The 15,298-nt window shown below is 44.2% G+C and overlaps 1 protein-coding gene across 1 annotated transcript in view; it reads left to right on the plus strand.

Moving 5' to 3' along the window:
- Positions 1–15,298, plus strand: part of MICAL2 (microtubule associated monooxygenase, calponin and LIM domain containing 2) — a 268,887-nt gene that overhangs the window by 53,901 nt on the left and 199,688 nt on the right. The window contains 1 exon segment of the mRNA XM_078148458.1: positions 1,151–1,508. Coding sequence (XP_078004584.1) covers positions 1,245–1,508 — 264 coding nt within the window. The 5' untranslated portion in view covers positions 1,151–1,244.

The following is a 15,298-nucleotide window of genomic DNA, read 5'->3' on the forward strand; positions in this document are numbered from 1 at the left end:
GTATTTAAATGACTTGCCTAAGAAATGTCTGAGGTTAGAGTAGGACAGATAGGAGGGATGGTGGCCAAAACCCAAGGAAGTTATTTTGGTAATTTGAATGAACACTCATTACATTTTCCCCCATCAGTCTGTGCACTTGCTCCAAATAGCTCCTGGTTTGGATTTAGGCAGCACAGACTGCATTTGCATTTCTCCAGGGGCATATGTGACATTCTCTGTGCCTCCAGGTTTAATGCCAGTCCAAAGCTCCTGAAAACAGAGAGGGGTTTGTGGGCATCTTCTGTGTACCAACCCTGCAAGAGAAGGGCTTCTGCCCTGTAACTGATGAAGAGAGATTGTAAAATTGGGGGTGTCTAGTGGTGAGGAGGATGGTGGTCACATCCTGCATGAACACCATGGTAAGTGAGCCTTAATTCTTAGATGCCTCTCCATTGGCATCCCTTCACTCCTGTCCATAAAAAATATCCATTCTATCCTATGATCAGGCTTTCGGTTTTATCTCACTCAGTTACTGGGTATGGTCTTTTGAGGCATACTGAATAATGCTTTAAATCTGCACCTGTGAATCAGGTTTGGGAATCAGTGGTGTGGTGGAAGGAGCATTGGACTCTAGGTGTTGGGAGATTTGGGACCTGGTCTTAACTGGGCATTTATCAGCCCTCTGACTTTTCTGTGATTCAGGCTTCATTTAGTTAATGAGGTGATTGGACTAGATAGGCGTTTCCTAGAGGCTGAATGAAGTTGGCACATAACTAGATGGGAATTCTACATTTAACAACCAGGTTATTACTCACTTTAAAGAGGGAGCACCCCCCCCCATTCCCAGTGTCTAATGGATGAATTTTAGTGGTGTTAATTACTATGAATTTCTGTTTTTAACGATATGTATTTTATATCCCTTTGCTTTTTTTTTTAATGGTTATCCAGCTAATGTCAACTTTAGCTGGAATTGGGTTTTGAATAGAAACAAAAACTTCCTTTGAGATGTGCTAACAATATAGCATTGCAAACTGAATATTTAGAACCGGACTTTTTCATAAATTGCTGTTGGATCACTACCACTTTCTTCCTCTCTCCACCTCCTCCCTCCACCCCCATTCCATTGTGTTAATGCATAAAGCTGATCTGTGTTCTTTCTCTCTTCCTCCAGGTGTGACAGTTCTTCAAGTATTCCCTGGTGCTCTCCTCTGTGATCTTTGCTGTGCAACTCCTGTTTAATCCTTTCTACGGCCTGCCATCGGAACATGGGGGAAAATGAAGATGAGAAGCAGAGCCAGGCTGGCCAGATTTTTGAGAACTTCGTCCAAGCATCCACATGTAAAGGCACCCTGCAGGCCTTCAACATCCTCATTCGGCACCTGCAGCTCGACCCCTTAGACCACAGGAACTTCTATTCCAAGCTGAAGTCTAAGGTGACGACCTGGAAGGCCAAGGCCCTTTGGAACAAATTAGACAAGCGAGGAACCCACAAAGAGTACAAGCGAGGGAAGTCCTGCATGAACACTCGGGTGAGTGAGTGAGTAAGTGAGCCTTCCGGGCTTGGGGGCCTCACTCCCAAATGATGACTGTCCGTTGGAAAACTCTTGTTTTGGCCGTACTGTTACTTAGAATGGTTTTGTGTGAATCTCCTACAACTCAGTAAAGCTGTTGGACCAGATGGTCTGTACAGTTCCCTTCCAGCTTTAAAACCACAGTCTCATGACCCTTTCTTCCAATGTAAGACAGAGAATCAGAAGAGAGGGTTAACTAGATGCCTGTGAATGAGGGATTTGGGGCCCTGAGAGCATCCTCCTTGCCTTCTGTTAAGTGTGGAAGCAATGTAGGGATTATTTGGATAGTTCTGACTTCAGAAATGGGGGGGAAATAAGAACGGGGGTTCCCCGCTTTTTTTTCCAACTAGCTCGGACACACCTGTAATTAATTTGAATCAATCAACAGAGACTTGAAGCTAGGAGGACAATTTTGGAGGATCTTGGCAACATTCTAGATGAGAAGTGATGAGGTTACCCCCAATTGAGTTGGTAGCCATAGATGGGAGAGATGTTGTGGAGATAGAAATGGTGGATTTGACTGGTGATGGAGAGTGAGGAGTGGGGTGGAATGTAGGGGTTACAATCTGGGAGACTGGAAGGATAGGGATGCCCTCTACAGAAATAGGAAGCTTTGAAGGGTGAGGGTTTTGAGGGAAAGATGATGAGCTCAATTTTGGACATGTTGATTTTGATATTAATGTTAACTGATTTTCTCCTACTGCCTGCCCTCAATTTAGAGGGGTTCACTTTGGTCATTGGGGTACTTTGTAGAGCAGCATAAAGAATCTCTGATCCTTTCTGGAAACCTTCCATGCCAAGCTGGCCTCAGGTAGGGGACCCTAGGACGGAGCTGTCATGTTGTGCTCTCTTCAGCCTTTGGGACGCCAAGCCAGGCAAAAGCCACTTGGGCAGGAAGGAGCTAAGAGTTTGGATTAAAAATGAGCAGACGTGATTTCGCTGCCGGAGGAGGTGATACAGTCAGAGCCCTTGGAATTCCTTTTGGTGCCAGTCCCAGGATGAGGGTTTGAACTCTCCATGGCGATTTAGTCTGTTGTGTGTTTATCTGGAGGATGGAGAGCTGCAGAATGCACTGGGGGCCTCCGTGTCTGCTTCCCACGTCTCACAGGAGGCAGTGATGGATAGCTTCCCTGAGAGCTGAGCACAAACTGTGCTGTGCTCGTACAAGTCATCCAGGTCCTACTTTGATCAGCCTCCTGTGTTAAGCAATGCCCTTGGGTGGCACAGGCTGACCCATCCAGGGCACACAAGGCGAAAAGGAAAAATGGGGAGCAAGAAACAGATTCTTCTTTCCTTTTCATCTACATTGCACACAAACTGGGACTCTTCCTTCCCCAAGTTCATCCTGCCCTTTACCAGCTTTCTGTCTGTTCTCATACCTATTCCCCATTCCTGGAAGAGACTCTTCTCTCAGACCTTCCCCTTCTCTCACTCCTTGGTCCTCTCAATTTCTGTCTCTTGCTAATATCCAGGAGAACTGGATTAGAGTCGTAGCATTGGCGTTTCCTAAATGTCTGACCATGAACCCATCACTTTACCTTCCTGAGTGTCAGTTTTGCCATCTGTAACATGGCAAAATAATAACCCTGTTCTTAATACAGTCCTTTGCCCAAAGGTCAGTACTCAGTGGGAGCTCCATCATTGCAACCCTCCTATAACTTACATCTTTAAAAACAACTTTGAAAGACCACAGAACTCTGATCAGCTCATTGAGCAGTCATGCCCTCAGAAGAGGGATGATAAAGTGTGCTATTCACCTCTTGGCAGGAGGGGGATGGAGATGCAGGGATGCAGAATGGGGTGGAGCTTTTTCAGATATGGGCAACGTATTCAACTGCCTTTCTTGACTATGCTCATTTATTACAAGGGAGGATGTCTATTGGGGTGAGGAGTGACTTTAGTAGGAAACAAAAGAAATGCAAAAAAGGAAAAAAAAGGGGGAAAAGCATGGGTAAAAGCTAAAAAAAATCTTAGGTACAAAGGATGTAAAAAACGAAACCATAAATATAAAGAATGCTGTAAACTTACAAGTAACCAGAGTAGCCCCAAAGAAGAGGTATGAGAAGACACCTTACCCTACTCCTTTGGGGAAGTGGGGATGGGTCCACAGTAGAAAACACTTAATAGATTGTTAGAATTTTTGATGGTTTTGCTGGTTCTTTTCTCTTTTTTTCTTTTAAAAGTATCCGTTGTATAAAGAATGGCTTTCTGGGAGGGGGCAGAAGAGAAGTGCAGGAGGAAATTTAGGTGATATAAAAACAAGATAGCAATAAAACTTAATTTCAAAAAATAGATGGAAGAAAACATAAAAAGTCACTAGGGAACACAGTCAACAATTATGTTCCTATAATATTCTATATAATACATACTTTAGAATGTACATAATAAGCTCATGGCTTCAAATATAGTCCATATTTTTATTGTTTTCTTTGTATAAAATGTTTGTGTTGATGACTTTTATTATTATTGTTCATTCATTTCAGTTGTGTCCAACTCTTCATGACCCCATTTGGGATTTTCTTGGCAAAGATCCTGGAGTGATTTACCATTTCCTTCTCCGGCTCATTTATAGATGAGGAAACTGAGGCAAACAGGGTGAAGTGACTTGCCCAGGGTCACGCTGCTAGTAAGTGTCTGAGACTGGATTTGAACTCAGGTCTATAAGACTCTGGGCCCAGCACTCTATTCACTGTGCCATCTAGCTGCCTCTGAAATTCACAACAAAAATGAAAAATTTTCAAAATTGAAACATGTGTAACATAGCTAGCTTCAGTTGCCTAAAGGTCGGACAGGTTAAGTGGATTACCCAGGGTCTCCCAGCTGGTAAGTGTCAGAGACTGGGCTTTGATTCCAAGCCTGACATTTTCCCCCCTCCACAAGGTGTAGGCTCTAGCTGTGCCCACATAATAGGTGCTCCATAAACATTTGTTGAAAATGAACTGACAGAATGAAGCGAAGGACCGCAGCAGAAGAGGAAGGGAGGAGTTGAAAGAATCTGTGGAGTAGGGAGTGGTGGGGAACCACCCGCAGTGCCCTGGGTTGCCCACCCCTGAGCTGTGGCCCAGCACCATAAAAAGTCCCCGCCCTGGGGAGCATCCGATGGGAGGGAGGGAGCAGCATCTCCCGCCCCCTCCCTCTCCTTCTCCCCAGGAGCCTGTCTCGGTTGGAAAAGCTATAAACTTTTATTGTTCCAAACTCCCAACTGCAGCCTAAGCCTTTTGTGTTTATGCATGATTGACTTTCTTTTAGAAATTTGTTTTACATTTACTTTGAAAGTCCTGTGGGTCACTTGAGGGAACCCAGCTGGAGTTAATTCTCCAACATTGGAGCATTTTGGAAAAAGCTCCTGTTTCCTAATTTCCATTCCATCTCCCCTGTGTTGGGAGGGAGCAAGGGGTGCTGCCACTGTCATTTAGACTCTTTAGGGTACAACGACAGATTCACGAGTGGGAAGGGCATTGGCAAATGACTAAATAAAAATCCTCAAGTGATGGCTCCTCTTCTCTGACTTGCCTTCCGTACAGAGGCATTTATTTCCTGAATGAAAGAGAGAAGTTTCTCAAACAAGGTCAGGAGAAGTGGGACTGCTTCCTGGGCTGGGCCAGCCTGGCAGGGGAGTCACCTGGAGTGCCAGGGGGTTGGAAGGGAAGAATGTGTTTGCCAGGGCGGGGTTGGCAGAGTTTGGGTGAAAGCCTTGCTGGGTGGCTTTGCTTGGAAATGAGGAACTAGAGTCCAGCCCAGGCCTCTTTACCTTGAATAGTACCTGAGGATAATGGCCAGCATTTCTATAGCACCTTAAAGTTTGCAAAGCATTTTACAAATAATCTCACTTAAGCCTCACAACTCTCAGAAGTAGGTGCTGTTACTTTCTCCATTTTGCAGATGAGAAAATCAAGGCAAAAAAAAAAGAAGTTAAGTGACTTGCCTGAGATCACACAGCCATTAGGGCTGGATTTGACCTGAGGTCTACCTGAGTCCAGCTCCACAGGAAGGGCCCATCTTCCCTTGAAGCCTTTCCTGGTTCCTCCTCCACACAGAACTGACCCCGCCCAACAGAGCTCACCTCTTAGGCCTTTCTTGGGCTCCTGGAGATCTATCCCAGGTTTAGAGTTTGAGGGATTTGAGAGATTCTGTAGACCAGGGGGCTCTAGACTAGCACCAGGTACTGTTAATGGCTCTGCCAACACACACACACACACACACACACACCCACACCACACACACACACACACACACACACACACGCCTTCCCTCCTCTTTCTCCTCCCCTTCTCCTCTCCCTCCTCTCTTCCTTTCCCTCCTCCTCCTTCTTCCCTCCTCCCTTGCCTCCTCACCCTCTTCTTTGCCTCCTCCTCCCTCTCTTCCTCTACCTCCTTCCTCTCTTCCTCCTTCTCTTCCTCCTCCCTCTTCCCCCTCACCTCCTCACCCTCTTCTTCCCCTCTCCTCCTCCTTCTCTTCCTCCCCCTCTTCCTCCTCCTCCTTCACTTCCTCCCCCTCTTCTGCTCCCCTCCTCTTCCCCCTCCTCCAGGGGCAGGCTGGTCACCTCCCCTTTATGCCCCAGGCAACTCTGAGCTGGTAAGCTGCCTGCCAGGACTGATCTGCACTGGCAGAAGGAGTTCCTTCTCGGCAGTTCCCTACACTGATGGAATCACATCTGGTCGAAACCTTGTCAGAACTGACATCTGTGCAATGCTTTAAGGTCTGCAAAATGCCTTTTGAATATTATCTCATGTGAGCCTCATGGTAGCCCTTGTAAAGAAAGTATTACAGATGACATGCCTATTTTACAGATGAGGAAACTGAGGCTCTAGAGAAATTCAGTGACTGAACCATGAGTACCAAGCTAGTAAGTGTTGGAGTCAGGATTTGAACCCGGCTTTTTCTGTCTTCCAGTATAGCACTTCATCTGCTGTCCCCTTGTTGCCTTTGTCTGTGCAGCACTGAAGTTAGACAGATTTGTGTGGGAGTCATTTTCCCGACCCTTCCTCCCCCACGCCTCCCATTATTCTGACACACTTGACCTTGGAATTCCAGGATGAGAAGGTTGGAAGGGATGCCAGATGTTATCTAGTTCCCCTCTTCCTCCAGCCCAGGTAGAGCCAGAAAGGACCTTAGGGACCCTCTCATTTGACAGGCAAGATAAACTAAGTAAACAAGCATTGATTAAGCCTTTATTAGATGTCAGACACCTAATAATGAGGGCAGCTATAAGCATTGGGGGTTGCATGGATCAGATTTACTTTACAAGGTTATTGTCATTATATCTGTCCTTCCCCTGGTTCTAACACACTTCACTATGGATCAATTCATAGAAGGCTTCTCAGGCTTCTCTGCAACCATCCCCTTCCCCCAGACTCCAGTTCAATTCAGTTAAATGCCTTCTCTGTGCCAGGGGCTGTGCAGGGCACTGGGGATTTCAAGACAGAAACAGAATAGTTCTTGTCTTCAAGGGCCTTACATTCTATTGGTGGGGAAGAAAAGCATACGTAGAATATGAAATACAAGATATATACAAAACAGATCTCTTTCTATGGCAATTCCCTGACTTCCCATCTGACTCTTGAAGCTGATGTAGCCCAGGGCTTATAAAATGAGAGGGTCTGTGAACTTGGGGCAAAAATATATATAAAATATAATTGGTACCTTTGAAATCTTACATACTTGATTTTATGTGCTTAAAAACATCATTTTGAGAAGAGGTCCCTAGGTTTCACCAGATTCCCAGAGGGATCCCTAGCCTTTGCTAGAGTCCCAGGAGGTCCCTGGGTTTCACCAGATTCCCAGAGGGGTCCACAATAAAAAAAAAAAGGCTAAGAAACCCTATTTTGGGCTAGCATAATCACTCAGTTCAGTGTATAGCACTTGCTGAGCTCAGGACCAATGGCATTTAAGCAATCAGTGGAGAGGTAAGGAATGGTTGGAAAACCTAAGGTGTGTCTCTGCATGTGTTTAATTGGGTCTGCCTAAAGTGTAACTACAGTGAGGTTTTTAGCTTGGTGGAGAAAAGAAAGTTTGATTCCCACTGTCTTTTACTTTTCTTGGTCTCCCCAGTGCTTAGCACAGTGCCTGGCACACAGGAAGTGCCTAATAAATGTTTATGGACTGACAATGGTAATTTAAAGTCAGAGGGTCAAACGTAGTGCCTGTCACAATGACTTGGAGCAGTGCCAGGGCTCTCTCCCCCTGAGTGAAGCAAGCCCAATAAAATGTATAGAGAATTCCTGCCTCCGAGTCGGTGCAGGCCCCCATTGGTGTGTTCTTCTGAATGGCTTCTGGCTTCCTTTTCTTGCTGGGAATCTAAGGATGAAAAAGGATTGTTAGCTTGAGGACTTGGGATGAGCATTGGAATGTCTAGGAGGGAAGCTAGAGGTGTAGACAAGGTACAGTTTCAAGTTTGTAGGTCTGTAGGATTTTGAGCAGGAAAGGACCTTGATGGTCATCCAGGCTAACTCTCACACTTCATCAATGAGAAAACTGTGCCCTGCCATGGGAAGAATGCTGAGTTTGGAGTTAAAGGAACTTACCTGAATCCCAGCTCTGTAGCTTAACTATCTGTGTGACTTTGGCCAAGCCACTTCATCACTGTGCCTCAGTTTCCTCATCTGTCAAGTGAAGTGGGTTTGACTGAAGAACTAATGAGTCCCAATGAAGTCAAATGATTTTTACCCAAGGTCACTCAGTATTCAAACTCGAATCCCTGATTCCAAATCTAGTAAATACTTTGTCCCCCACACCAGCCTTTAGCACTATGTTCTTTTATGGTTAATGTTCTCTTGGAATAGAAGTTCCTTCATTTGGGGAGCAATCTCTTTAATAGATGTGAATGAATTCTTCCAGACATCTGCACAAGTGAAAGGACCTTTAAAATTTTCAACCTCAATTTTGCTTCCATGACCAGTGTGTGTTATCAAGCTAATTAGTGTGACAGTCTGGTCTAGGAAACAGCAGTTTGTGATTTGAGGTGGAAATGATGGCTTTTGCCATGACTTTGAGTGAATTCAGATGGTCTGGAAAAGGGCGCATTTCAGGCAACAAACCATAAGGTCCCTCTCCTACCAGCACCAACAAGTCTAACATATAATACAAAATCCTTTCATTTTTATGATCTGGTTGTAGAGGAACCATACTTTTGTACCCTTGCTGACCCATCCTAATTACAAAAGGCCTCTTTCTCATAACATACTGGTATCCATTTGGGTATTGTTATTTAGTGGTTTTTCAGTCGTGTCTGACTCTTTGTGACCCTTTTATGGGGTTTTCTTGGCAGAGATAGTGGAGTGGTTTGCCATTTCCCTCTCCAGCTCATTTTACAGATGAGGAAACTGAGGCAAACAGGATTAAATTACTTGCCCAGGGTAGAATAGCTCAGAAGTGTCTGAGACTAGATTTGAACTCGAGTCTTCCTGACTCCATGCCTGGCACTCTCTGCAAATTGGTGCCACCTAGCTGCTCTCCATTTGGGTGACACACTAGTAAATGGTCACTGTGGGATCATAAGATGGTGGCTTTATTACTGGAAGGGACCATAAAGACCATGCAGTCCAACCTTCCCCACCCCCCACCCCATTTTACAGATGAAGAAATGAAGACTTAGTGAGGTTCAGTGACTTGCTCATAAATGTCAGAGGTGGCATTTGAACCCAAGTCTTTCTGATTCCCTGTTCAGCACTCTACCTACTTGTGCATGTTGCCTTCCTGAAGGCTGGATGACCACTTGCCTGGTGGCTCGAGGTGGGATTCTTTTCTAGGCAGGTATTGGACTAGATGACCTCTCCTGTTGCCCCTGCCTCTAAGGCTCTCCAGTTCTTTCATGAGCAGTGGCTGGAGGTGCGTGGGACGAGAGGTGTTGGTGGAAAGGTAGAAATTCCAAGGAAGAAGGCTCTTGTGGCTGGGAACAGAAGGCAGAATGCGGCTATCTGACATTCCACACCTCTGAATCATGGTCTGCCAGGGAAGCTTGTCTCTGCTGAGCTGGTGATAAGAGACTTTCTCACAAAGGGGGCAGATACTGATTTGGCTGTTACTCACGGTTACAAATGCTGATGAAAGAAGCTGACGTTTTAAACTCATTTAATAAAAAGCCTAGGATAAAGGGGCAGTGGGCTCTAACATTCCTCTGTTCATTGCTGTGTTTTCAAAGCATTACTACCTGTCTCATTGCCTGCATTTGTGCATGCACACTTTCCTGTGGACACTGGTTCTTGGTGTGAGGAAGGACATTATGAGGCAGCTGGAGGAAGTCCGATGCCAGACAAGAGAGGGCTGGGAATAATTATTTGGCTCATTTGCGACTTTGTCGTCATAGGAACAGAAAATGAACTGCAGTGCATTTGTTCATTCGTTTCAACAAACATTTGTTATGTTCAGTGCCCTCACATTGTGCCTGGTTCTAGAGCAGATCAAAAACTAAATAAGACAATTGTCCCTCTGGAGAGACTTAGAATCTATTCACCTGGACTAAATATCTGGAACATCCCAGGAGCTTAATAAATGCTTGTTGATTGATTTTAAAAAAGGATTTTTTAAAAAAATTGCCCCTCCTGAATTTGTGTTAAGGCAGGATTATACAATTGTAGGTAGCTTCAGGTTTGCAAGGAGCCTGCCTTTTGGGCTTTGGCTTTGCTGGAATGGACATGAATCAGACTTGGAAGACAGGCAGTGAGACCTGGGACTCTATGGATTTTTGTAGGATTGTATTTTGGATCTTTGCATGAGACCCATCCACCCCCTCTCATATGCTATATATGTGTGTGTACAGTTCTCTGTGTGTGTAGGTGTGTGCATATATATACATACACACACACCTACCTATATGCACATATATATAGGCTGTATATATAGAACTCTTTATAGAACTCTGTTAACACAGAGAATAGTTTTTAAAAAGCATTAGATTTGGAGTCTGACAATGTGAGGTTGAATCTTGGCTCTGGCAGGGAGGAGTAGTGGCTAGAATGCTGGATTTGGAATCAGAACCTGGGTTCAGATCTTACCCAGACAGTCACCAGCCCTGTGATCCTTCCTGTGCAAGTCACTGAGCCTTTCTCTGCCTCAGTTAACACATCTGTAAAATGAAGAGCCCCTAAGGTCCCTTCCTAGCTATTAGATCATGTGTGAACTTGACCAAGTCACTTCCTTTCTTGGTGCATTAATTTCCTCTTCTGTAAAATGCAGCTTTATTGGTAACCTACTTGGGTTCTATCCCGGATAGAATATAAGCTCCTTGAGGGAAGGGACTGCTACATTTTTATCTTTGTATCCTCAGACACTTAATAAATGCTTGCTGATTGATTTCCCAAGATTGGTAATGAAATTGCAGACGTCTATACTAGCCATTACCAGCACTTCTTTATTTAAAGACCAACCATGCAATTTTGCATCCAGAGTACAGTATCATCCCTACCTGAGCTTCCACTGTAGGGGTCGGGTATTAACACCACTGTTTTGTTTGTCTGGCTGGGTGTCCTTGTCGATATCTGATCACTCTGAAGGAGAGTGGAAAACAGCCCTGGGAGTATTAGAGATGATGGTGGGGCTGGTTGAGACTGGGCCTCGGAGGTTGGGTTGCTTGGCTTGTTTTTTAGCTGTAGAAGTTTGGAATCTCAGACTGAAGAATCTCAGAATCCCAGAGTCAACCCTTATGTGAAGTGGAAATTCCCCAAACATCAAGCAGCCTTGTCCAGTGGTCTTCCAGCCTCAGCTGGCACCCCCCCCCCCCAAGGTGGTGCATTCCGTGTCTCAAGAGCTCTCATTGCTAAGAAGTCCTGCCTGATAGGAAGCTGAACTCAGCTTTATTGTTCCTGGTTCTTCTTCTTGGGCCAAGAAGAAGAAGAGCAATCCTTCTTCCACATCACAGCTCTTCTTATGTTTGAAGAGAGCTCTCGTGTCTCCTGTAAATCATCTCTTCTCAGAAGAAAGCTCAGACAAACAGGACAATTTGGAAAGTAACGTAGAATTTACTACACCTTAAAATAGCAAGCAGTGTGAAATGGAGAGTCACAATTTTAGATAGAAGAATCCTCTTTCTTTGCATTCTGCTATTTTTGTGGAAATGTGCTTTTTTATGTTTAAGTTAAGAATTTTTAAAAAAGTAATAATAATCTCCTTCCACAGGCATGGTGGTGATTCCTGCTACTAGGGGAGGCTGAGATTGGTGGATTGCTTGAGTTTGGGAGCTCTGAGCTTCAGTAGGGTCAAACCGGATCTGGTGTATGCACCATATACTGAGCTCTCAGAAGCAGAGAGTCCCAGGCTGCCTAAAGTGGGGCCAAGCGCCCCAGGTCGGAAGGTTCTGTGTTGATTATGAGGGAGATCAGGCCTGAGTGAGATAGGGAGACCTAGTCTCAAAAAAGGAAAAGAAAAGAGCTTCCTCTTCTGAGGCTAACCAGCCTCAGCTTCTTCAGTCAATCCTAGAATGGGCTTTCAGTATCTCTCACTATTTAGCTCATCTTTCTGGACCAGTTCCAGCTTTCCCCTTTTACAATATGACTCCCAGGACCTAAAAGAGGGCTCTAGATCAGCAATCCACAAGTGCTAATTAAATGCCTGCTACTGTGTGTCAGGCTCAGCGCTAAGAGCTAGGGGTACAAACAGTCCCTGTCCTCAAGCAGCTTACATTCTACTGGCAAAGACAACACACACCTATATAGGTGTGTATTCTATCTGTTTTATTCTTTGTTCTCCACTTAATATCACTAAAGGCTGAAGGTATGATGCCTGTACAGGCAGGGATTCAGATTGCTCCCTATAGATTGCAATAAGCGAAGTGGGATGTAGGCAGGAGTAGGCTATTGATCTATAGGAAAAAAAAATGTCATGACCCTGGGTTCTAGTAACCACGCAACTCACTGTGTGATGATGGCCAAGCCCCTGCACCCCTCTGTCCTTCAGCTGCCTCACTGTGACATGCACAGATATAATATTTGTACTGCCTACCTTACAGAGTATTTATAATGGGCTTGGTTAAATGTGAGATGAGAACAGTCCTGAGATTTCTTATTTTTAAATTTCATTTGTATTGTTTTTATGACACCTTGACTTCTGAATATCTCTCCCCCTCCCCTCCCCTTTTAATTAAAAAAGAAAAAAGAGAGAAAATGGTTGAGTAAAACCAACAACTAGCATCAACTTGGTGTCACAGTAAGTGCCATCTTCCACACCCTTAATCCCTCATCTCTGCCAAGGAGGTGCAGTTCTGAGACCTGTCACTGTGTGTTCTCTCTGGACCGGTCTTTATGGTGTCCAAGCCAACGAACCTGGCTGTTTTGAGGTCCGAACTGATACCTCTGTGGCTTATCCTGGAGCTGCTAATTTCCCCAGAGCTAGAGCCCTCTCCAGCCCTGCCCTGATCAAACCCTGCCAGTGTCCGCTTTGGCTTGGGATAGCAAACCTTCCAGCTTAGGTAATGTGTTTGCATTGGGGGAGGCTGGTTATTCTCTTCCCTTGTGTTTTTTTTTTCCATAAGAATGCTTTTGACATTAAGCCTTTATCGACTTCCTAAGAAGAATTGACCCAAAGTTGAGTTTAAGGGAGTAGCCTGAAGTAGACCTGAGAAACCCATTAATTATTTTTCTTCCTGTCATTTCTAATGGATTAAGCTGAAAGGGAGATTCTCTTATCTACTGGCTCTTGGAAAGACTCCTTGGAAAGGAGTCTCTTGTGCTATGAGACTGGTTCCCGTGCACTGCCCTTGTATCTTTTTACCCAACACCCCTGGGGCTCTTGGGGTGGCAGCACAGATATAGAACCTTAGTTTAAAGTAGGTTTGCAAAACAGATGTTGACTATCAGAAGGGCAGTGAGTCTTAGCCGGCATTTATTAAGTGCTTATTATATACCAGGCTCTGTGATAAGCCATGGGAATACAAAGAAAGGCAAAAACAGTGTCCCTGCTCTCAAAGAGTTCCCATTCTAATGGGGGGAGGCTACAGAAGAATAATTGTGTATGTGCAAGATATAAACAGAGTGAAGTGAAGGTAATAATCTCAGAGGAAAGAGGGGGATGCTGGGTAGGGGAGGGAGGACATAGGGCTGGGCAAGACCTCTAGAAGAAGGTAAGATTTTTTGTAAAGAAATATTTGTAGATGACTTCAGAAAAACCTGGAAAGACTTATACGAACTGATGCGAAATGAAGTGAGCAGAACCAGGAGAACGTTGTACACAGTAACAGCAATATTGTAAGGATGATAGACTGTGAAAGACTTAGCTATTCTCGGCAATACAATGACCCAAGACAATTCCAAAGGACTCATAATGAAAAATACTATCCACCTCCAGAGAAAGAACTGATGCAAGTCAAAGCATACTCTTTTTCACTTTCTTTTTTGTGTTTTCTTTTCCTTTCTTTTCTTTCTTTCTTTCTTTCTTTCTTTCTTTCTTTCTTTCTTTCTTTCTTTCTTTCTTTCTTTCTTTTTTTTTTTCTTTCTTCTCTTTTTTCTTTTCCCTTTCTTTCCTTCCTTCCTTCCTCCTTCCTTCCTTCCTTCCTTCCTTCCTTCCTTCCTTCCTTCCTTCCTTCCTTCCTTCCTTCCTTCCTTCCTTTCTTCCTTTCCTGTGTTTTCTTTCACAACATGGCTAATGTGGAAACACGTTTTTGTATGATTGCTCCTGTATAACCTATATCAAATTGCTTACCATCTCAGGGAGAAGGGAAGAAAGGGAGGGAGGGAATTTGGAACTCAAAATTTTTAAAAATGAATGTTAAAAATTGTTTTTACATGTAATTGGAAAAAATAAAATATTATTTTAAGAATATTTGTAGATTCAGAGCTGGAAGAAACCTTGGAAATGACTTAATTCAACCTCTTCATTTTACAGGTGGAAGAAACTGAGGCTTAGTAAAGTAAATTGACTTACTTAAGGTCACATAGATAGTGTATTTGAACTCAAATTCTATGACTTCAACTCCTGTGATCCTCCTGAGTACTCCCCCCAGTACCTCTAGCCACAGTATTCACTGTCCTCTGAAGAGTCCTGTTCTAAAACAACTGAGGCTGCAGCCTCAGTATGTGCCCCTCAAACCACCCATGTGCCATCTCATCTCCTGCCACCATGTTTTTGCTCAGGTTGTCCTACATGCCTGGCATATCCTCTTTCACCTTTTCCCTTTAGTATCCTTAGCTTCCTTCTAGATTCAGCGCTCTCTCTCTCTCTCTCTCTCTCTCTCTCTCTCTGTCTCTCTCTGTCTCTCTCTGTCTCTCTCTCTCTCTCACTCTCCCGTCCCCTCCCCTTCCCCCCCATTCTACATGGAAACCTTCCTGGATCTCCATGATGATTAGTGCTTTCTCCTACTTCAGATTTTATTGTTTTTGTTGGTGTAACTATTCTATCCCCCCAGTTTAAAAAAAAAAAGGAAAAGAAAAAAAAAGAAGACAGTTCTTTAAGAGCTGGGTGATTTCTTTTTTTTCTTTTTTCTTTTTTTTTTTTTTGTATTTCCAGTGCCTAGCACAATGCCTTGTATATAGTAGGTGTTTAAGAAATGGTTAGTTAATGAAAATCAATTGAAGGTGCTGGCCAGGTGGTGCCATGGTGAATAGAGTGCTGGGTCTGGAGTCAGGAAGACTCATCTTGCTGAGTCCAAATCCAGCCTTAGACACTAGCTATATGACCTTGGGCAAGTCACTTAACCCTGTTTACCTCAGTTTCCTCATCTGTAAAATGAGCTAGAGAAGGAAATGCCAAACTACTCCAGTGTCTTTGCCACAAAAACCCCAAATGGGGTCACGAAGAGTAGGACATGACTGAAAATGACT

The sequence above is a fragment of the Phascolarctos cinereus genome, unplaced genomic scaffold (assembly GCF_003287225.1).
Source record: "Phascolarctos cinereus isolate Bilbo 61053 unplaced genomic scaffold, phaCin_HiC Scaffold_9;HRSCAF=440, whole genome shotgun sequence".
Classification (NCBI taxonomy): Eukaryota; Metazoa; Chordata; class Mammalia; order Diprotodontia; family Phascolarctidae; genus Phascolarctos; species Phascolarctos cinereus.